This window comes from Elephantulus edwardii, unplaced genomic scaffold (genome assembly GCF_000299155.1).
Source record: "Elephantulus edwardii isolate Elephantulus edwardi_28Jun2011 unplaced genomic scaffold, EleEdw1.0 scaffold00513, whole genome shotgun sequence".
NCBI lineage: Eukaryota > Metazoa > Chordata > Mammalia > Macroscelidea > Macroscelididae > Elephantulus > Elephantulus edwardii.
Window position 1 is genome coordinate 304,579 of NW_006400263.1, and position 22,820 is coordinate 327,398.

At 39.6% G+C, this 22,820-nt stretch overlaps 1 protein-coding gene across 1 annotated transcript in view; it reads right to left on the reverse strand.

Annotated features, from left to right (window-relative positions):
• The window catches only part of LOC102855222, a 196,698-nt gene that overhangs the window by 130,641 nt on the left and 43,237 nt on the right, over window positions 1-22,820 (reverse strand). Inside the window, exon 2 of the mRNA XM_006903124.1 lies at window positions 20,166-20,232. Within this exon, the coding sequence (XP_006903186.1) occupies window positions 20,166-20,232 (67 nt within the window). The remainder of the gene's footprint in view (window positions 1-20,165; window positions 20,233-22,820) is intronic.

Sequence of the window (22,820 nt, forward strand, 5' to 3'; positions counted from 1 at the left end):
TGTTCTGTAGTTTCCACACTCAGCTGGGTCACCTTTCTTTGGATTCTTGTATTTTATACAATTTTTATTTTATACTGGTTTATTTACAAAGTTTGTATACATTGTTTACCACACCAATTTTTTCCATTTCCTTAACCCATACCTCACTCCACACGTTAAATTGTGTGACCCTATAATTATTCCACCCATCCTAACCCTTCTGCTCCCACACTCCCCCCTTACAGCCTCACACGTGTTTTACTAGTTATCTATTTCTAAAATAATTGTCTTTCCTATACAGTATTTTTGTCTTTATGGGACTGAGTTCCCTTATTATAATGCTCTCCATTCTTTCCCAATTAGGTAGTAATTTATAAAATTATTGCACCTGCATGCTGCGTAATATTCCATTGTGTGAATGCACCATAATTTCTCAGCCCATTCCCTTGCGGTTGGACAACTGAGCTATTTCCACATTCTTGCGATGGTAAATAATGCTGCTATGAACACTGGTGTACAAAGCAGCAGTTGTGGGTATTTTTTTTAATATATTTTCTTTTTTTTTAATAATTTTAGTGAGCATTTGCAGAGATTTTGGATTTCCATTCACTGCTGCACTTCTCTCCCCACCCATCCCTCTCCCCACCCCCAGTTCGCTCCTCTCTTTCAAAAGTAAAAGAAACACTCCTTCCCTGGTACACAATCCCCCCGCACCCCTTCCACCGCTCCAAGTACATTCCACTATGCAACCTTAATGTGGACTCTTGTGATAACCATAAGACCCTATCATACACTGCTTTTAAATTATTCACTCCCTCATCTGTTTCAGTGCAGTATACACAAACCTTACTAATTGGCTAGGCCCAAAACCTGATGTGATTGCTCACAGACTACACAGAACGATAAGGAAAGAGTTTAAAGGTTATAATTCAGATTAATAACAAAATACAGTAAAAAATCCCCAAATGTGCAGAAACCTCAGCCTCAAGTTTCAGGACTCTAATTGTCCAACAAAGTTATCAGTCCTGCCAACTTGGGTTTCCTTCACCCCAAAGTCCCATCTCACATCCAGTTCTCCAGTTCAGCTATCTCTGATACTCCCATCACAAATGGGTAGGGGAAAGACTCTCTTCTCTGGCTGGGCGAAGAATCTCTTCTGCTGCAGGACGAATTCCTATTTTCTGCAACAAGGGCTTTTCAATTTATGAGAGTCTTCAATCGTTGAGACTAGCCAATCCTCTTGCAGATTGTTGAGACTGGCCAATCTCATTGTGGAAATAGAGATAGCCAATTCTTTTGTGGATAAGCCAGGGCACCTCTTTCACAGACCTGCCCCTCCACATAGTCATCTACACTTGTTGATTGCCTTCGAGTCGAGCATGGCTAATAGCAATCCTATGAAAAAAAATCCCTGAAGCCCCTCTACAACTATCAACATTTATCAGAGTCTGAGTTTCTGGAGTCATCTTGTTTAGGAAGTAAAAAAGCCATATTGAGAGACAAACTCCACAGGAGGTGATTAAGCCAATGTAAAATGCTTTTCTCTGTCTAAAAATCTGGATTACTGGAGTAGTATTTTGGTGATTTAAATAATATACTTTTAATTTTAATGTAATAACATGCAAGCACTGACATGTAAAAATATCTACACATACATGTGGATTCTTCACTGGGATGGTTGGGTGACTTCCCAGTAAAACGGTTCATAGAGATGCATGAGACCACCATTTACACAAGTCTATTTAAGTTGTTGTTGACAACATCAACAAAATAGAGAGAGCTCTGTGGGACTGGTGGATAGAAAGTTATGCTACCAAGTCAAAGGTGCATGATTTTAATCTGTGGCTCTCAGGCCTGGTTTTGTTTTTGGTCAAACATTCTTCTAAGTGGTATAGCACTGGTCTGTCCATTTACTGTACAGAGGTAACTCGTGGTTGCTGTGATGCTAAACACTGTGATACCGATGTGTCAAATGCGATAATGGTTATCCATGGTGGTTAGTGTTTGGTGGAGCTCCCTGATTAAAACAAGCTTGGAAGCAGGAGTGGCATCCAGTTCTGAAACAGCTTGCCTCCGGAAACTCTATGAACTTGGAGACAATGAAAGTTATACAATTGTTTGGGTCTTCCGTTCATGTGGGTGCTATGACTTGTCCACGACTCGGTGGCACTTAACAACAATTTTAAGTATGACCACTTAGCCTCCCTGGTTTCCAGATGAAGGAACTGATCCCTATAGAAACTCTGTAACAATTATAATGTACCACTTTAAGTTAAGAACTTAATTATTAACAACTTTATCAATCCAAGAAAAAGGGATAGAAATTTAGAATATCTACATTTGAATGGAATTGATGGAAATTTAAGAGTTTACACAGTTCATTCCCATATTACCTCATTTGAGTATCACCAAACTACAAGGAAGACTGAGAAAATAAAACTAAACTCATTTTATAGGTGAGGAACTGTCATTGACAGGGGCTTAGTTAAATTACCAATACCTCAACCCTTAAATGCTGGCCTAGACCCAGAACTCCTTCTAGCACACTTCTACCACTACAACTGATATTAAAAAGAGAAGGAAAAAACTAAAGAACTCTCATATCTAATTCCTCTTTGTCTTCTACTGTTTAATTTGCATTTTTGTAAGTCGCATGGAAAATGCAATCCACTTTCTATATTCCCCACTTGGCTTATTTTCAATCTCAAAAAATGGAAATGCAAACTGCAAAAGAAAGGAAAGAAAAATACAAGTGATGAGTTAAAAGTTTACAAAAGAGTGATTGGGCCCACCCCTGCTGAAAAGTAAGCTAACCGTGGCAGGTTAGGTCAGAAATTATCTACTCATCTAGACCAAGACAAAGCCAACTGAGCAGGTTCCCAATTCTAAGCAACAGACATCACAAAAGAACCTCTTCTGAGGTTCTGACTCAGTAGGTCTGGTATGGTATCCAGGAATGTGAATTTTAACCACCACCTTGGGAAACTACTAAAGGTAATTTAATAACGAATTTAAAAAGCTATGGTGGCTACGTGGTAGAGTTGTGCTGCCAACTCAAAGGCAGATAATTCAAATTCACCAGCTGTTCCACAAAAGAAATATGGTTTAGGGCCTTTGAACACTCGCTGCAGGGTCAGTTGTGGGTTGATTCCAAGTCATAGCACACAACAACAATAACAACAATTGAAAAAGCACTAATTTAAACTATATTGGGCTTTCTAGTGACCTTGTAGATCCACAACACAATAGTATATAACTTAACATTCCTCATTATTCTTAACCAGACATACATTTGCATAAGGACATAGTACAGAGGAAGCGAACATCAAGTCAGGTCATCTTTTTCAGAACACTCATTCCAAACACAAAAGATAGAATATTTACAGAAGCTGAGGGAAATGAAAATGCTAAATGCCACTGTGAGGTCAATAAAGATGAGGACGACCAGCCTCCTCACTGGTCTTCAAATATGTCACGCACACGCCTACCTCAGGAAATTTGCATTTTATTCTTCCCTGCTCAGAATGTTCTTTCTTCAAACAGATATGAATGACTCAGTACTTCACCTCCTTCAGACCTTTACTTAAATGTCACCTCCCAATTGAAATCTTTCTTGGTCACTCTATCTAAATAACAACTCCCTCTACTCTGTCACTCTCAAACTGTCTATCTCACTACTATGCTTCACTTTTCTTTGTCAGTATATCTAGCTCTGTCTCTCTGTCTCTATCATCCTCCCAGCCTCTATTTCTCTCTCACACACACCTTTCTCTCACTGTCGGTCTCTCTAAAGAGCAAAAATAGGTGTGCTTACTCAAACCATGGTGTGGTGCTTTTTTTTTTCATGTTGCTTCATATGCTTGTGAAAACTGAACAAGGAATAAGGAAGACTGGAGAAGAATTGAGTTGGCAAAGAGTACCGAAAGTCCTAGCAACCACAAAAAGAACAAATCTGTCTTGGAGGAAGTGTAACCAGGACGCTCCTTAGAGGCAAAGATCCTGAGATTTCCTCGCACGTACTCTGGGCATGTTATCAGGAGCGGTCAGTCCTTGGAAGGAGACATCACATTAGAAAGGTGATGGAAGGTCAAAGAAGAAGAGAAAGATCCTCATGAGACAGAGTAACTGCAACAAAAGGCTTATGCATAGCAGCAACAGGAACTGGCAAGGTTTCAATCTGTATACATGAAATCACAATAAATTAGCATTGACTCAACAGCACTTAACAGCTTCCTCTGGAAAGTAAAATCCACAAGGACAGGGTGTTTTTTTCTTATTCACCGTAGTATATTCAGTATCTAGAAATGTACCTTGTAATAGTAGGCAATTAAATGTTGTTGTTGTTGTTGTTAAGTGCAATCGAGTCGCTTGGGACTCATAGCGACCCTATGTACAAGATCTCTAAACGCCATTCTGTCCTGTGCCAACCTCACCGTCTCAGACACACTCATTCCCACCACTCCACTCACAGAATCGATCCACCTCATCAAGGGTCTTCCTCTCCTGTGCTGTCCCTCCACTCTCCCAAACATGATGTCCCTCTCCAAGGACCAGGCCCTCCTTGCAACATGCCCAAAGTATTATCAGACGAACCTTCAGAATCTTTGACTCCAAGGAGCATTCAGGGTTCACCCTCTCCAGGACAAACATGTTTGTTCTCCTAGCAGTCCATGGTATATTCAACACTCTTCTCCAGCACCACAGCTCAAAGGCATCAATTCTCTTTCTATCATCCTTATTCACTGTCCAACTCTCTAATGCATAGCATGTAATTACAAAGACTATAGCCTGGATCAGGCACACCTTAGTCTCAAGCCCGACATCATTGCTCTTCAGTACTCTTGAGAGGTCCCTCACAGCTGACTTTCCCAATGCAATTCGTCTCCTGATTTCCTGGCTGCTGTTACCAAGAGTGTTGACTGTGGAATCAAGTAAACTAAAACTGTTAACTATCTCAGTCTCCTTGCCATCCATACTGATGCTGCCAACTGGCCCACTGGTAAGAATCTTTGTTTTCTTGATGTTGAGCTTTAATCCAGATTGAAGACTGCAGTCCTTGACCTTCTGCAGCAAGCACTTCAGGTCCTCCTCAGTTTCAGCAATACATTATGTATATAAGAATTCTTTCCATTTTAATAGGCTTTACCCTGTCCCCAGCTTCAGCAGCCCAGGGTAAACCTAGAGATGTTGTACCCATACGGTGTCTTGTACAATGAACACAGTCAAGAAGTATGATGAGCTGTCCATTCTGTAAAGGTAAAAATAAAGGACGGTGAGGTGGCTCTCCCTTTACTGTCTCTAGTACTTGGCTGGTTATCCTTTCTACATCAAGACTTCTCTTCATTCTTCATGATGATGACAACCCTTCAGAACCTTCTGATTCCCCAGTTCTTCAGTGTCCTCAACCCAAATGACCTCTCTTCCCACTTCACCAGCTTCTTTAGCTAACTCTGCTCCTTGTCACAATCCATAACCAACTTACATGTGAATCTTAATTTCAGACATTCTCCCCAGTGTTCACACCCTCTCGTCCTTCCATGTGCTCACATGTACCAACCACACCTGCTCTTCTGCTTCATTACAGTTTTCATTCTTTACTCTGCCTCTCTATCACAAATTTTCATCTATCAAGTTGCCAAGTGTGGACAAAAATAAAACTCTTCCTCCTCACATCAAAACTCCAGTTTAATCTTTTGTACACATGTGAGTTAAGTCCTGCCTTGAAAATCCACAAACACATGCATACATGCAGATCCAGGATTCCAACAATTTACATTTATATCCTCAGCCAGATACCTCATCTCCCATTTTCCTTAGCAGTTATTTCAAATCTTTGCCTTATCTCCTTGACAGATCTCTCTTCTACTGTCCTGCTCCCTCCCTCAGCAAAAGACCCTAGCTTGTATTTAAGAAATCTTCTCTCAAGTCTTAGTGTCCAGTTCTCCCCCATAGCAGTTTCAGTCCCTGTGTCCACTTCCTTCAAATGCCAAAGAGGGCAGGACTCCTCCAAGCCCAATTCCCTCATGCCCCCTTCATAATGCTTGTATCTTCTGAAGAACTACAATGGGTCATTTATTATATCTCAAACTTCCAGCATTCAAAAGTATCTGTCTAACAGCAGCCTTCTCCTCCTTCTTCACTTGCAATCACATTTTAAATGCAATTATCAACTCACTCACTTCTTTCTTAATCACTCATTAAACTTCTGGCTTTCTCCTGAAATATGCCTCTGACAGTGATCTCCACTCTATTTTCTACCTCAATAGGCCTTTCTCCCGCCCCTCCTCCCCTGTCTTGGTCCTATATATCTGCACAATGTGACAAATCCTTCCTGAAAAATCTCTTCCCTAGCTTCACTCTCAGGTTCCTTTCTTCCTCTCTGAATATTCTCATATCTTCAACTCCTGATCTTCCTTATCTATCCATGTCCCAAATTCTAGCCTCTATGCTTATCTTGTGAGACTTTAGTTTCAATTACCCTGACAAGTTGTTGTTGTTGTTGATTGCCTTCAAACAAACCTCATAACGACCTTATGAACAAAAGACCTGAAGCCCTCTACAACTATCAACATTTATTAAAGTTCATAGAGTTTCCAGAGGCATGTGGATTAGGAAGTGGATGCCACTCCTATGGGAATCCGAGAACATTTAATCGTGCTAATGCGAAACCTATACTTGGACCAAAAGGCAGTCATCAGAACAGAGCAGGGCAACACCGCATGGTTCAAAATTTGGAAGGGCTTACGCCAGGGATGCATTCTATCTCCATACCCTTTCAACCTATACGCAGAACATATTATCCGGGAGGTGGGGCTCTATGAGGAGAAATGTGGGGTCAAGATTGGTGGATGATTTATCAACAATCTGCGTTATGCAGATGACACAACCCTGCTTGCTGAAACTGAAGAGGACCTGAAGCACCTGCTGCAGAGTGTCAAGGACTGCAGTCTACAATATGAATTGAGGTTCAGTGTCAAGAAGACAAAGATTCTCACCACTGGATCAATTGGCAGCATCAGGATGGATGGTGAAGAGATTGAGATTGTACACAGCTTTAGTTTGCTTGGCTCCATAGTCAACAGTCTTGGCACCAGCAGCCAGGAAATTAAATGGCGCATTGCCATGGGAAAGTCTGCTGTTAGGGACCTCTCCAAAGTACTGAAGAGCAATAGTGTCTCTCTGGAGACTAAGGTGCGTCTGATACAGGCCATGGTCTTTGCAATCACTTGTTATGCATCAGAGAGTTGGACAATGACCAAGGAGGATAGAAGGAGAATTGATGCCTTTGAGTTGTGGTGCTGGAGAAGAGTACTGAGAATACCATGGACTGTTAGGAAAACAAACAGATTTGTCCTGGAAAGGGTTAAACCGGGTGGCTCCTTGGAGGCAAGGATTCTGAGGCTCTGTCTAACATACTTTGGACATGTTGTGAGGAGAGACAGGTCCTTGGAGAAGGACATCATGCTTGGGAGGGTGGAGGGACAGCGCAGGAGAGGAAGGCCCTCTATGAGGTGGACTGATTCAGTGACTGGGATAATTGGGATGGGAGTGTCAGAGACAATGCGATTGGCACAGGACAGAGCGGAGTTTAGGGCTGTTGTACATAGGGTCGCTATGAGTCGCAGGTGACTCGACGGCACATAACAACAACAACAAACAACATTGATAGGCCAGGTTTTATCATTACTATTTTGCTGCATTCCTTTTGTTGTTGCTGCTTACTTTGGTCCTCTATTGTCTCTGTGTGAAGGACTTCCCTTAGTATTTCTTGTAGAGTTGGTCTTATTGTCACAAATTCCTTAAGTTCCTGTTTTTCTGCAAATGACCTAATTTCTCCCTGGCATTTGATGGACTATTTTATGACGTACAGTATCCTTGGCTGGCAATTGTTTTCTTTCAGCCTTCTGTGTATACCATTCCATTGCCTTCTTTCTCACCTGGTTTCTGCTAAGACACCAAAGCTTAATATAATTGGCTTCTCCTTTATAGGCAACTCTTTATTTTTCTCACTCTGCTTTTAGTAGTCTAGCTTTGTCTTTGATTTTGGAGAATTTGACAATGATATTTCTTGATATTTTCCTTTTAGCTTTTAGTCTGTTTGGTGTTTGATGAGCTTCTTGTTGTTGTTAAGTGTCATAGAACTGTAGATGACTCATAGCAACCCTATGAACAAAAAGACCTGAACACATGTATAACTTTCATTGTTTCTCCAAATTCATAGTGTTTCCGGAGGCAAGCTATTTTGGAAGTGGATGCCACTCCTGCTTCCAAGCTTGCTTTAACTGGGGAGCTCCACCAAACACTGTCCACCATGGGTAACCATTATGACATTTAACACATCAGTATCATAGTATTTAGCACCACAGCAACCACGAGTTTACCTCTGCAAATGGGCAGACCAGTGCTATACCACTTAGAAGAATGTTTGACCAAAAACAATTAAAATCACCCAACTTTGGCTTGGAAGTATAACTTTCTATCCACTAGGCCAACAGAATTCTCTCACTGTTGTTGTTGTTAAGTGCTGTCGAGTCACAGACATCTCATAGTGACCCTATGAACAAAAGACCACTTTTATAACTTTCATCATTTCTCAGAGTTCATAGAGTTTCCAGAGGCAAGCTCTTTCAGAAGTGGATACCACTCCTGCTTCTAAGCTTGTTTTATTAGGGGAACTCCACCAAACACTTTCCACCACAGGTAACCATTATTGCATTTGACACATCAGTGTCACAGTATTTAGCATCACAGCAACCACAAGTTACCTCTGTACAGCAAATAGACCAATACTATACCACTTAGAAGAATGTATTTTCTTGTTTTTCATAATACCTAGAAAATTTTCTTCTAGTACTTCTACTACAATTTTCTCCATGCTTTGTTTTGTTTTTTACCTTCTTGTCCTGGACCTTTCAAGCATGCAAATGTTGTTTTATGATGTCAACCTTCATGATTCCAATGTTTTCTTCATCTTTTTTTCTGTCTTCTGTTTTATCTTCTTATAAAGTTTTCATTGAGGTTCTTGTCTCCTGTCCCTCTCATTCTCTGTACCATCTTTTATATTCTGCTTCTTTGTGCTTCCATCATGTTGAGAATTCAGCCTTGATATCCTAGATTGCATTTCTGTGCTTTCCTGTTGTTTCCAGTACTGTGTTGTTTATATCCTCTCTGACTTGTGATGATTTTTTTTCCTTTCTTGTTGTTTTTCATTTTTGTAGCTTCAATTCTTTCTTCCAACATTTGTAATTTCTTTAGAACCAGTTCTTGTAACGCCACATCAGCATATTGCTTCTGCCTTCTTGTCTCTGTGGTATTCATTCACTGGATCCTCAATCTGTTCTGCTTTTTTTAGGCGGAGACTTGTTTTTTTCTTAATATTTGACGCTGCCTGCGGCTTCCTTGATATTACGGGGGGGCTGAGGGAGTCTGCTTCCCCCTTGAGCATGCAAAGCCTCTGAGGAGAGCTGGGAGCATCCCAGGAATTCTACCTAGGATCCTTCCTTCTTCCCGTCTTCATAGTCTCTGCTCTTAGTGCACATGTGTCTTCTCCTGCTGCTGGATGGGAAGGGACACTTGCCTCTGAGCCAATAGAATATCTGAGGGAAGCTCGGAATTTTCCAGAAATGCCACCTCAGGGGCCATTCCCTCTCCAGGTCTCTATGGTTGCTGCTCAGGGATACCTGTGCCTTCACCTGTGGCTGGGTCCTGACACTTAAAAAAATTATCTATGATGGAATCAATGGAGTGCTAGAGGCTGAATGTTAAGAGGTTGTGCTGTCAACTCTAAGGCATGCAATTCATATCTTTCAATTGTTCTGCAAGATCAAGTTAAATAATCTCCCCTTGTGCAATTTATTGCCTCTGAAAACTTGCTGGAGAGTCAGCAACGAGTTGGTTCCTATTCAGTGGTACTCAACAATAACAGAGTGGAATAAAATTTTTATCTGTGGTTATACTTTCATTTGTTTTCATCTCCATGTTGATAAAGGAATGTCATTAAAAGCAGTGCATTGAAAGTACTTAGTTATACTTTTAACCCATGAGAGTCATCTATCATGATGTCTTTCTCTGTCTCTAGCCTCTCCTCTCTCTACTTCTGGACTAAATGGGTCTCATTAGCAACAGTGAGTTTGGATGGAAAGAAAAGTTGTTGAAAGGTCTTAGAATGATCAGAATGGGGAAGAAGACAAAATTATGTTACCAACTGTCCTATATGGGTAGGTGGTACATTTTACTGGGACAGAAAATATAGAAAGATAAATACAATTTGAATATGCCAAATCTCATGTCCAGTGGCTTCCACGTGGAAGCATCTGTCAAAGAATAGACTCTACTGCATAATACTTAGTGAACTAACTCAGTCCCACAAGGACAAACAGTGTATACAACCATTATTATAGAATGAGTATGAAGATCCAAAGGGGGGGAGCAGGAGCAGAAGGATGACCATGTGCAGCATTGGAGGGATTAATCATGGATTGTACAATTTAACGGGTGTGAGGGTGAGGGAAACTGGAAGAATTTGGTCTGAAAAACAATGTGTTTGAATTTTGTAAATAAATTAGTATAAATTTAAAAAAAAAAGAATAGGCTTAATCAATCCAAATTTTAAGACGAAATGTTGAGTGAGGAAACACAAATGGGCTAGATCATATTTCAACTAAGACGCAGACTAAAATCAACCAGAACCTGTGTACAAGTAAGAGAATGAAAACACAATGTAGAGCTATTCATGCTGACCATGCACGTGCAAACATCCTGAATGTTCCCGAAATCTGCTGAGAAACATCAACCCCACAAAATGATACAGCCCAAGAACGGCAAGGACTCTCTGTTCGCTCAAGGAAAGAGGCACTATGACAGGAGGCAGAGTGGATGAGATGGACAGACTAAGCTGATGTTCTGGATGAAGTAAAAAAAAAAATGACAAAAATTGTGTTGAGATTTGAGTGCATTCAGCCCAACTATAAATCTAGAAAATTCTGGCTATTAGATGAAAAGCGGGCTCTAGTGGCCTTGTGGCAGTCAATCTGTGCTGCAACACGAAGGCAGGAGGTTCTAGTCCATCAGCCGCTCTGTGGGTGAAGGATGGACAATCTCTTAAGTATCTCTGAAAAACAACTATGGGACTGTTACGACTCAATGGTACACAACAAAAGGAAACGAAAACCTTTTGAACTAGGAGGAGATATGAAAGAGAGAAACAGAGAGACAGAGAGACAGAGACAGACAAAGACAGAGACAGTGATAGGCAGAGATAGGCAGAGACAGAGAGACAAAGACAGAGACAAAGAGATGAGACAGAGAGACAGAGGCAGACAGAGACAAAGAGACAGAGACGGAGAGACAGACAGAGGCAGACAGACGGAGAGAGACAGAGACAGAGAGAGGCAGAGACAGAGACAGAGACAGAGACAGAGACAAAGAGGGAGACAGACAGAGAGACAGAGATGGGGGGGGATGGAGGGAGGCAGTTAGGTGATCCAGCTCTCAGCTCTCTTTGGTTTTATTGAAAGAAAAACAAAATCTTGAGTTTGGGTTTTTTTAAAAAAAAGATAAGATAAAAACACAGTGAAAATAATGAGTCAGAATAACACATGCTTTCTGACTAAAAGTTTTTCAGAGCATCCTATCTGCTAAAATGTTAATACCTAACACCTGTTGAGACAATGCGAAGAAAACAAATTGTATCAATGTTTCTCAAGAGAGGAACAACCATCTAGAGTAGGGACATGACCTGCAATACACAGCTTCCATTTTGATAAGGTACTCTATGGTCCCACAAATATGAACTGCTGCAAATCAAACTATACACACACACACACACACACACACAATATCAATCAATCAAACAATATATTCAATATGCAAGAATTCCAAAATACCCAGGTCCCAGACTGATAAGTGATATAGAGAGAGGTCTAAGTCCAGGCAGTCAGTTCCTCTGATCTACTGGATATCATAAGTGATACACAGTGCAAACTGCATTAGAGGTAACTCAATAGACTCATCTACTTATGCAATCTCTCAAGAGGCAAAAATTCTTCTGTCCAGTGAGTTTTACAAAATTGATGTCCACAGTAGTTAATTTCTACACTACTGTCCCAAAATAAAGAAGTCCTAGTGCTACAGTGCAACATATGTTGGCCTGGTAACCAAAAGGTTAGTGGTTCAAATTTACCACCAACTCTAAGGGAGACAGAGGAAGCAGGCATCTTCTATTATGATTTACAGCCTCAAAAACCCAATGGAAGAGCTCTAGAAGAGGAAACAGATGAACAGCAATGGGTTTGTTGGGGGAGTTTTCCAAGCAAATGGTAATTTCTAGGTTTTAGCAAAAGTCTATATGGCAGTAAGGCAATAACTTCACTGAGTACCAACTCCAGGCCAAGCTCTGTGCAGTGCTTTACATGTTATTTTGTTGTTTTTATAATTATGTGCCATCAAGTCACTTGTGGCTCATAGTGACCCTATGTACAACAGCTCTGAACCCTGCCCTATCCTTAGCCAGTCTCATCATCTCCAACACACCTACTCCCATTACTCCAATCACTGAGTAAATCCATCTCATCAAGGGTCTTCCTATCCTGCACTGTCCCTCCACTCTCCTAAGCATAATGTCCCTTTCCAAGGGCTGGTCACTCCTTGCAACATGCCCAAAGTATGTCAGATAGAACTTTAGAATCCTTGCATTCAAGGAGCAGCCTGGTTTCACCCTCTCCAGGCTGAACCTGTTTGTTCGCTTAACAGTTCACAGTATATTCAATACTCTTCTCCAGCACCAAAGCTCAAAGGCATCAATTCTCCTTCTATAACCCCTAATTACTGTGCAGCTTTCTGATGCATAGCACACACAGAACTGCAAAGACCATGGCCTGGAACAGGCACACCTTAGTCTCCAGAATGACATCGTTGCTCATCAGTACTCTGGAGATGTCCCTAAGAGCAGACCTTTCCAATACAATTCACCAAGAGTGTTGTTTGTGGAGCCAAGCAAACTAAAGCTATTAACAATCTCGAATCTCTTTACCATCCAGCATGATGCTGCTAACATGTTACTTTAGATAACCCTAAAACATTCCTATGAAATGAGAATTAAATAACTCCACTATAGTGTACTGGTAAGGAACTGTGCTGCTTTCATTCTGGACTCTTGTCATGACAATAATACCCAATCATATATTCCACCTGAACAGTTCTCTCCCTCAAGCTGCACAGTGGAGTGGACTCGGGGGCAGAGGGGACTGTATAACAATGAAAGAAATTTTTTTTAACTTTTCAAAGAGAAAAACGAACTGGGGAGGGGGTGGGCAAGGAGGAAAGTAAATGAATGGAAATCCAAAGTCTCTGTAAACTTTTCTTAAAATTTAAAAAAAAAATTTCATTTAAGTGGCATACATATTTTATAAACTAAAAAAAGGAAGAAAGAAACTGTGCTGCAATTAAAAAAAATGCATGTGGTTCAAATCCACCAGTAGCTAACTGCGAGAAAGATGGGCAATCTTCTCCTGTGTGACTAAACTGCCTCTGAAAACCCACCAGAGGGCCAAGCAATGGCTCGGTTCCAACTCCGTGGTCCACAACACAACATGGATTATATAGCATGATGTGCATCTCCTAAGAACTAGCCTCTCTTAGAACATGCCCAAAGGAGAGGAAGATCCTCATCCAGATAGAAAGACACAGTGACTGCAGCAATGGGTTCAAGTGTCTCAGGGACTGTGAGGACAACACAGAATAGAGCAGGGTTCAGAATTTACTTTTATAGGGTCACTATGAGTATACTCAACGCAATGGCACCTAACAACAACTAACAATTTGTAAACCACGCCTCAGAGATGTTAAGTAAATTCCCCAGAGTTACAAAATTACACATTACACAGCTGGGATGTTTAAGCCCAGATCTGCCAGGTTCCAGAGACTGCCCTTGCCATTATCACACTTAATTTTAAAAATGCTCTCCATGGAGCACCATGGCAGCATCAGTAGAGAGTAGTGGCTAACTATAAAGCTCCAGGTAACTCATTCCTATCACCAACAGGATGGCTGTACCTTAATTTGCATTTGTCCAGGGTTCTGATTCACAGTGACCCAAAAGGACACTATAGAATATATGAAGTTGTAAATCCTTACAGAAGCAAGCAGACTGCCTTATTTTTCTCCCATGGAGTAACTGGTAGGTTTGAACCAACAACCTTTTTGGTAGGTAGGCCAATGCTTTATCTACTATACAACCAGGTCTCCTTACTGTCAAGATCGAACTCAAAATAATTCCTGTCAAGTCAGAACCAATTCACAGCTTACCCTCTACTGGGTTTCCAAGGTGGTATATCAAACAGAAGATTACCAGTCTTCTCCCAAAAAACAAGCTGGTGGATGTGGACAGACAGCGTGGCAGGTCTTCTGGGTTAGCAGTGCAATTATCTGTGGATTATGATGCCAGAGCTTCCTATCTTCAGTATGTTATTGTTAGATCCCATAAAGTCAACTACTATTCACAGCGACCCTATAAACAACAGGCCAGAATCTTGCCCTATCTTGTCTCATCCTCACAATCTCGGATACACTCAAGCCCAATGTTATGGTTTCTCTATCAATCCACCTTGTTGTGGGTCTTCCTTATTTTCACTGAGCCACCCCCTTTACCAACAGGATGTCTTTTTCTAACAGCTGGCCCTTCTGAAAAGATGTCCAAAGTATCCGATTTATTATCCATTCCTCTAAGAAGCATCTTGAGTGTAATTCTCTCCAAGACAGCTCTTCTGGAGACCTGTCAGATATTCAGTCTCTAAAACCACAGCCAAAAACACTGATTCTTCTTCTTCTCATCCTTATTCACTGTCCACCTTTAAGATGGACAGGAAAACACTATGGCACACCTTAGTTTTTAAACTGATGGGCTTGTTCTTTAGTACTTTGGTCTTTGACAGCAGATTTTCCCAATGTAAACTGTCCTTTCCCCCCGCCACCTTTCCTACTGTTAACCATGATTGGTGACTGCAGATTAAAGTAAAAAGAAGTTGGTGAAAACGTCAAATTTTTCTCCATCCAAGATTATGCTATCACTCAAACGGTGAAGGTTTTTGTTTCCTTGTTGTCGAGATGTGATCCATATTGGAAGCTGTAGTCTTTGATCTCTGCAGCAAGTGCTTCATATCCTTACTTTCTGCAAGTGAGGCTGGGTTATCCATATAACGCAGGTCATTAATGAGTCTTACTCCAGCTCTGAAGTCTCATTCTTCTTCATATAGTCTTGCTTCTTGATTTGTCTACTCAGAATACAGACTGAATAGATATGCAGAAAGGATACAACCCTGATGCACATGTTTCCTTTTTAAAACCATGTAATGTTCCCTTGCTTGCGTGTGAAATCAATGTTTAGAAGGGGTCGTGGTACTAGGGATATTGTAGCTGATGTTAGTTAGATGGATCTTAGCTGAAAGCAGAGAATACCAGAAAAATGTCTATCTGTGTTTCATTGATTATGCAAAGGTGTTAGACTGTGTGGATCATAACAAACTGTGGCTGACTCTGAGAAGAATGGGAATCCCAGAACACTTAATCGTTCTAATGCGAAACCTATACTTGGACTAAGAGGCAGTCGTCAGAACAGAGCAAGGAAACACTGCATGGTTCAAAATTGGGAAAGGCGTATGCCAGGGATGTGTCCTATCTCCATACCTTTTCAACCTGCATGCAGAACAGATTATCTGAGAGGCTGGGCTCTATGAGGAGAAGTGTGGTGTCAGGATTGGTAGAAGATCTATTAACAATCTGAGTTATACAGATGACACAACCCTGCTTGCTGAAACTGAGGAGGACCTGAAATGCTTGCTGCAGAGGGTCAAGGACGGCAGCCTTCATTATGGATTTAAGCTCAATGTCAAGAAGACAAAGATTCTCACCACTGGACCAATTGGCAGCATCGAGATGGATGGTGAAGAGACTGAGATTGTTAACAACTTTAGTCTGCTTGGTTCCACGGTCAACACTCTTGGCACCAACAGCCAGGAAATCAAAAAATGTATTGCGATTGGAAAGTCCACTGTTAGGAACCTCTCCAGAGTACTGAAGAGCAATGGTGTCACTCTGGAGACTAAGGTGCATCTGATACAGGCTATGGTCTTTGCAATCACTTGTTATGCATCAGAGAGTTGGACAATGACTAAAGAGGATAGAAGGAGAATTGATGCCTTGAGCTGTGGTGCTGGAGAAGAGTATTGAATGTATCATGGACTGCCAAGAAAACAAACAGATTCATCCTGGAGAGGGTTAAACCAGGCTACTCCTTGGAGGCAAGGATTCTGAGACTTCGTCTGACATACTTTGGACATGTTGTAAGGAGGGAGAGGTTCTTGGAGAGGGACATCATGCCTGGGAGGGTGGAGGGACGGCACAGGAGGGGAAGGCCCTCTATGAGGTGGATTGATTCTTCAATTTCCATTTGTCAAAATTACCCCAGTCACTGGGGTAATCAGGATGGGTGTGTCGGAGGCAGTGAGACTGGCACAGGATAGAGCAGGGTTTAGGGCTGTTGTACATAGGGTCGCTATGAGTTGCAAGCGACTCAACGGCACATAACAACAACAACAATGTTCCCATGTTCTGTGTAGACAACTGTTTCCTGATTTATGTATAGGTTTTGCATGAGCACAGTTAAGTGTTCTACAATTCTCAGTCTCAGTGTTACCCATATTTTGTGATGCTCCACATAAACACTGCTGATTAGTCAACAAAACACAAACATCTTCCTGATATTCTGTGCTTTCAATCAAGAGCCATCTGACATTAGCAATGATATCCCTTAACGTCATGGCCTCTTCTGAATCCAGCTTGAATTTCTGTCAGTTTTCTGTTGTACTGCTGTGATTACTTTTTTTAAAAATAAAATAATTGTCATCAAAATTTTACTTGTGATATTATATCGCTCAATAACTTTCACATTCTGTTGGAACATCTCTTTTGGAATGAAAAGAAACACGGATCTCTTTCAATTATTAACTATCTTCTAAGTTAATGGGCTGAGACTAGTAAGCTTGACAAGTGAGAAATATTCTCAAATGTGTTGATATTCCATAAATTAAATCTATCATCACTAAGTTAATTCTAACTTATAGTCACTGTACAGGACAGAGGAGCATTGGCCAATCAGGTGTGTAGTTTTCTGGGTTTGTTTTTTGGTGGTGTTTTTTGTCATTGTTGTTTTTTGTAGTGTAGTTTTGTTTTCTGTAATATTTTTATTTGAATGGAAGTTTATGAATCATTACCAGTTTTTAATTCAATCATTCACAAGCCTAAAGGGTTTCCAAGGCTTTAAGTAAACTGCCACACCTTTCTCCCATAGACCAGTCGGTGGGCTTAACCACTGACCTTCTGGTTAATAACCAAGAACTTGAACCACTACACCAATAGGGATCCTCAATACAGGCACAGGGATCCTTTTTCTTCTATGCAATTATATGGGTGAACTAAGATTCTTCAATTTCCATTTGTCTATTAGTAAGTAGTCGCAACAAGAAAAAAAATAGTGTTACTATGCAGTAACTTATTCATGGGAAGATTAAAAATCTAAGAAATAATAAGTTGATACAAGTATGTACAAAAGGAACAGTCACAGTTTCCTACAAAACTGGAAACACCATTAGAGGCATCTTTAATAAAGGCATCCTTTTTTTTTTTTTTACTCAGTAAGTATTATTTTATTTCTTTTTCAAAGACCAGCAGTTGATAGAAGTTTGGTTGGCCATAATACCAACACTGTATTCTTCTATCTATGGAAGACTCAGTTAGTCATATAGGGATGATTTTTAAAAGTTCAGATGACTTTTTGTGAAAACAATTCAGGTGACCAAGCACTGTCAGCTTCAGGCACTGAAGGTCGCCAACCTTCTGAAAACAGAAGGCAACATTTGACTTCTGAATGTGAACCAAGTCCAATAACAGAATCTCGTGCAGTCCAGCCTGAATATTCAGGTTTTTGTTTTTTAACTATTTTTGTAAGCTTATTTTTGAAATGTAGCTCATTGTTACCTAACCATTTATCTGTTCTCTGTTCAGCATATTTTAGTTTCTTTTTGGTAACTCTTTCTGATCAGGGGAATCACAGGCAGCAAGGCACCTTCTTAGACCTAGGGTTTGGAAGTGATGATTATGTGAAAGAAATTCTTTTATTGTGGTTGGGAGAGCCCATTCATCAATATCCGCCTCGATTTATTCAGCGTTAAGCTAGGGGCTGACAACCACTGATTGTGTAAAGGCATCCCTTATCAGTTACAGGCAACAATTCTAAAATGAGACCAAGGTTAAATTTTATATAAAGGAGATGCCGAACTACTAAGATAAGTTTAATGATTACCAGTTTCATTAGGTCTAAGTCGGCAGGCACTTCTATAGCCTATGATCCAGACCAATGCTCATTTTTTTTCATTTTTTATTTATTTTTTTTACAGAGGTTTTGGATTTCCATTCATTCATTGCCACAATTTTCTCCCTTCCCACCACTCCCCACCAGCTCGCTTCCCCCTCCGAAGAGAGAAAAAAGAAAAAAAAGAAAAAAATTCCTTCATTAGTATACAATTCCCACATCCCTTCCCCCCACCCCCACCCCGAGTACACTTCTCTATGCAACCTTAATTCTGGATTCCTGTGCTAACCATTTAGTTCATGACTCATTTATGAAAGCAGACTTATGGCCACAGATCTTCTAGCTTTGTAATAGAATTATTTCAATAAATTCAATGTATTAATATGATTTATAACTCACATACATAGATAGCAAGCACCATGGTTACAGAACTGAAATGAATTCTCTTGACTTCTTTCATTAGCAGGGTGAGTTTAGTCAAGTGACAATCTTTTTGAGATTCATTGTCTCCAAGTATAAAAACAAAATATTTGACTCAAACTCCAGGACAGATCACACATGCTGATTTCTTATGAACAAAATGCTACTAAAATGACAGTATAAAATGATTTTGCTTTACATTACAAATAAATATGTACAAAGATAGAAGGAGAGCTGATATTAGCAAAGAGACTGCAGAAGAGGCTCAGAAAAGGAAAGCAAATGGCAAGAAAGCCATAGAGCCCATGCAGAGGCTTACATACAGCTTGTCCAGAGAGTAGCTAACACTATGCTGTAATAGAGGACTTAGTGGTGAATGCCATAAGACATGACCAGGACTTAGCAGCTAGATACAAGAACAGAGAAAGAGAAAAAAGTTAAGAGAAGGAATGATAACTCTTATTCCCCCCACCCCACACACACTTTCAAGAAATATTTGTCTTGTTCACTATGGAGAGATGGGTAATAATAAAGAATAAAAATGTTACCTTTATCATAATCTAATGCACTTGATCTTTACATAGTTTTCAATATATTTTCTGTTAAAAAAAGTCCACTTAGGTCATGAATAAATGAGATTTTCTGGTTCTTCCACTAAACAAGGTAATGTACTCAGAAATCCTGGAAAGTGAAAGCATTTTCCTTGGCTGATTTCCAAAAATTATGTAACTAAGATCAAATCTAGTAAATGCAAGACAAGCGCCAAAAGATGACCATATATCTGGCCTTCTATCACCAAAAGACACATAAAAAAGCCAGTTTTTAGAAGATCTTTAAGGATGAAGAAATGATACAAAATTTCATGAGTTAACAGCATTTTGAACCACTCCTAAGAAAGGCTACGTGGAAGGTAGCTCAGGCACTTTCCATGCTTGGCCTGTCAAAGCAAAGGAAGACAGTTCACAGGTGAAGTGACCAAATATTCCATGGCATAGCACTGACGTGTAAGAACATGTATTAACTCCCACTCCTCACTCCCTACAAAGCACTATTAGTTGTCAGCAGCAACGTCAGACAACATACTATAAATCAAAAGTCTTTCCAAGTGAAATACATTATGAAAGTTACATGGCCCAAATCATGGATTAGAAAACAGAGAAACATGAGATGCTTTTAGCTGAAAGCCACAGATCTGGGGTACGAACACCATTCACTTATTGTTTTCCTTTCTTCCCCTGCTCCCGTGAGGAAATGATGACCAACTGAGCTGCACTGACTTTGCTAAGATGCTCTTTTTTTAAACGCAAACTGAAATTTTTTTAAAAATCTAAAATAGGAAGAAGGAGCAGAAATTAAGAAAAATATATGCTTGACACAAAATAATATTAATTGATAACTATACCTTTACCCCTTCTGGTGAATGCACATTCTCCTTTTTCTGACTTGGACTCATGGACTCATTTTCAACACTGAAAAACAAAAATCACAGTTTAATTTGAAATTGACAGAGAGTTACTAAAAGTGTGTCACGTCTGTATTTAAACAAGAAATTGAAAATGTACATGATTTGCAAAGCTCAACTATTAATATACAAATGTTATACTAAGAATGTGTTGAGGTAAACCTCAACACTTGAAAAACACATCAAAAAATACTAATCCTGGCTTCAGAAATTTTTTAGTTCCTCGAGATTCATTATGTTCTTAAGTTGATAAGCACCATCAGAGTAATGATGCGTCTGAACAAAAGAGCAATAGTGGGTCAGTAACCATCACACTGGAAAGTGTCAGTGCTCTATCACTTTATTTACACTGTTTATCCAAAGCCAAACCTTTTTTCCATGACTATGCCAAGTATTACTTGGAATAGAATAAATGTCTAGCCAGCAAACTGTAAACATAGAAGGTTCTCTAATGAATTCTGGGAACATTAAAACAGAAATAATCTTATCTAGCCCCACATATATCTGAGATGTTTTTTGTAGAAAAACAAAATCTCATTTTTCAGACAGTCTTTCATCTAGAATCCTTCATATATGTCTGATATATCATAATAAATTACTTCAGTACCAGTATGTACCTACTGGTACATACAAACTTTTTATCTAACTATATTTCTTTACATTTCATCTTTCTTTCAGACTTTCATACTCTTAAACAAACTGAGTAACTCTAAAGATTATCAAGGCTGTCGATCATGTACATAGGATTGTGTTTGATCTTAACCACACGAAAATGAACACTTCTGGATCTTTGTGAAACTGAGTCAAGCAAAGGAGAGTGATATGCAAACAGTCTTTAGTGGTACAGCTTGGTAGAAGTTATCACTGCTGACTGAGAAAAGGCTGTGGAGCACAGAGGAAATAAGAAAAGGGCAGGTTCTGCCTGATCAGTCAGGCACCCAAAGGGATGGGTAATAGAAAAGGTGGCATTTTCACTAAACCATTTTTGTTTGTTTTTAAGATGTAACTGGAGAACAGGAACATGCAACAGGCAGAGAGAGTACGGTTAGAAACAGGAATGGGACCAGAGGTTAGAAGTTCTGAGGTTATTAAGAACTAGCTCAATATATTACAGAACTGGCCCAACATGTTACAGAACTGTTCCAACATGTTACAAAAGTTGATCTTTAAAAAAAAAAAAAAGTTGATCTTTGACCAATATATTTTTTAAGAATATTTAGACATGGACTAAAAGGGCACAAAACCAATGGAATCTGGCCAAATAATAGTGGACAATCTAGAAAGATGCTGTCAATACATTAGATTAGATGAAGGACACCTCAAAGAAGAGAGGATAGGAAAATAAGACTACATAGACTTCCCATCTGTAAAATCCAGTGCTATTAAGTATCCAGAGAATGGCCAAAAGACAAGAAAACAGGCTAGAGACAATGAACATCTAGAAAATACATAGATTATAATTTCATTACATCATACACTCTACATGGGAAAACATAGACCAACAAGATATAGCCCTGCTAGTTAAGGTTTGCCTTATCAGTAGAAAAGCAATTAAAAAAAAAAAGTAGACAAGTGAGCAAAATTCATACATAAAAAAATTATATATGAAAGCCAGGGGACAGAAGTATAAATTAATGTGGGGTTTTATGGCAGAATTGTAATGTATACGTGGGGGTGTATATACACATAAAAAGAAAGAGAAACAGAGAACACTCTATTCTGGGCATTCAAATCCACCAGCAATTTACAAACTTGGAAACTTAATGGAAGATCAGCCATGAGTTGGTTCCAACGTAAAAGCAAGGAGATAGATGAGAGATGGATGGATGGATGGAGAGATGATAGATGATAGATAAGATAGGATTAATGTTTCAAATAGTTTCTATTTTCAGAGACTGATTCTTAATTTTGTTTTCTTATATTATTAGCCTTATCTTTTGGTAAAAAGTTTTTCGTTTGGCTTTCTTTTTCACTAATCTTAAAATGGTTGAAAAGGGAGGGAATGAAAGAGAGGAAGACCATTGATGAGATGGATTCATTCAGTGACTGGGTTAATGAAGGTAGGTATGTCAGAGACAATAAGGTTGGCACAGGATAGAGCAGGTTTCAAGGCTACTAGACATAGGGTTGTTTTGAGTGGCAAGTGACTTGACAGCAAATAACAACAACAAATCTTAATTGACAAAGGTATATTTAAGCCCAAAATTTTTAAAAGTACAAGACTGATACAATAAAACTAGGTCTTCAACTCAAACTCTACATATACACATACTTTAAGGACTTAAGTATGAATAAAATTTTAAATCTATGATTTTAAATATACTTAAGATGGAGCAAACAATGCTGAAGGTTGTACATTATTAATATACTAAGTACTACACAACTACATATTTAAAATGGCAAATTTTATGTATATATACAAATTCAAGCTGAAGCTGAGGAAACTTAAACCAAATCCACAGGAGCCAAAATATGACTTCGATTTCATACCACCTGAATTTAAGAATCATCTCAGGAACAGGTTTGAGGCCTTGAACACTAACGAGCGAAGACCAGATGAGTTGTGGGAGGATGTCAAAGATATCATTCAGGAAG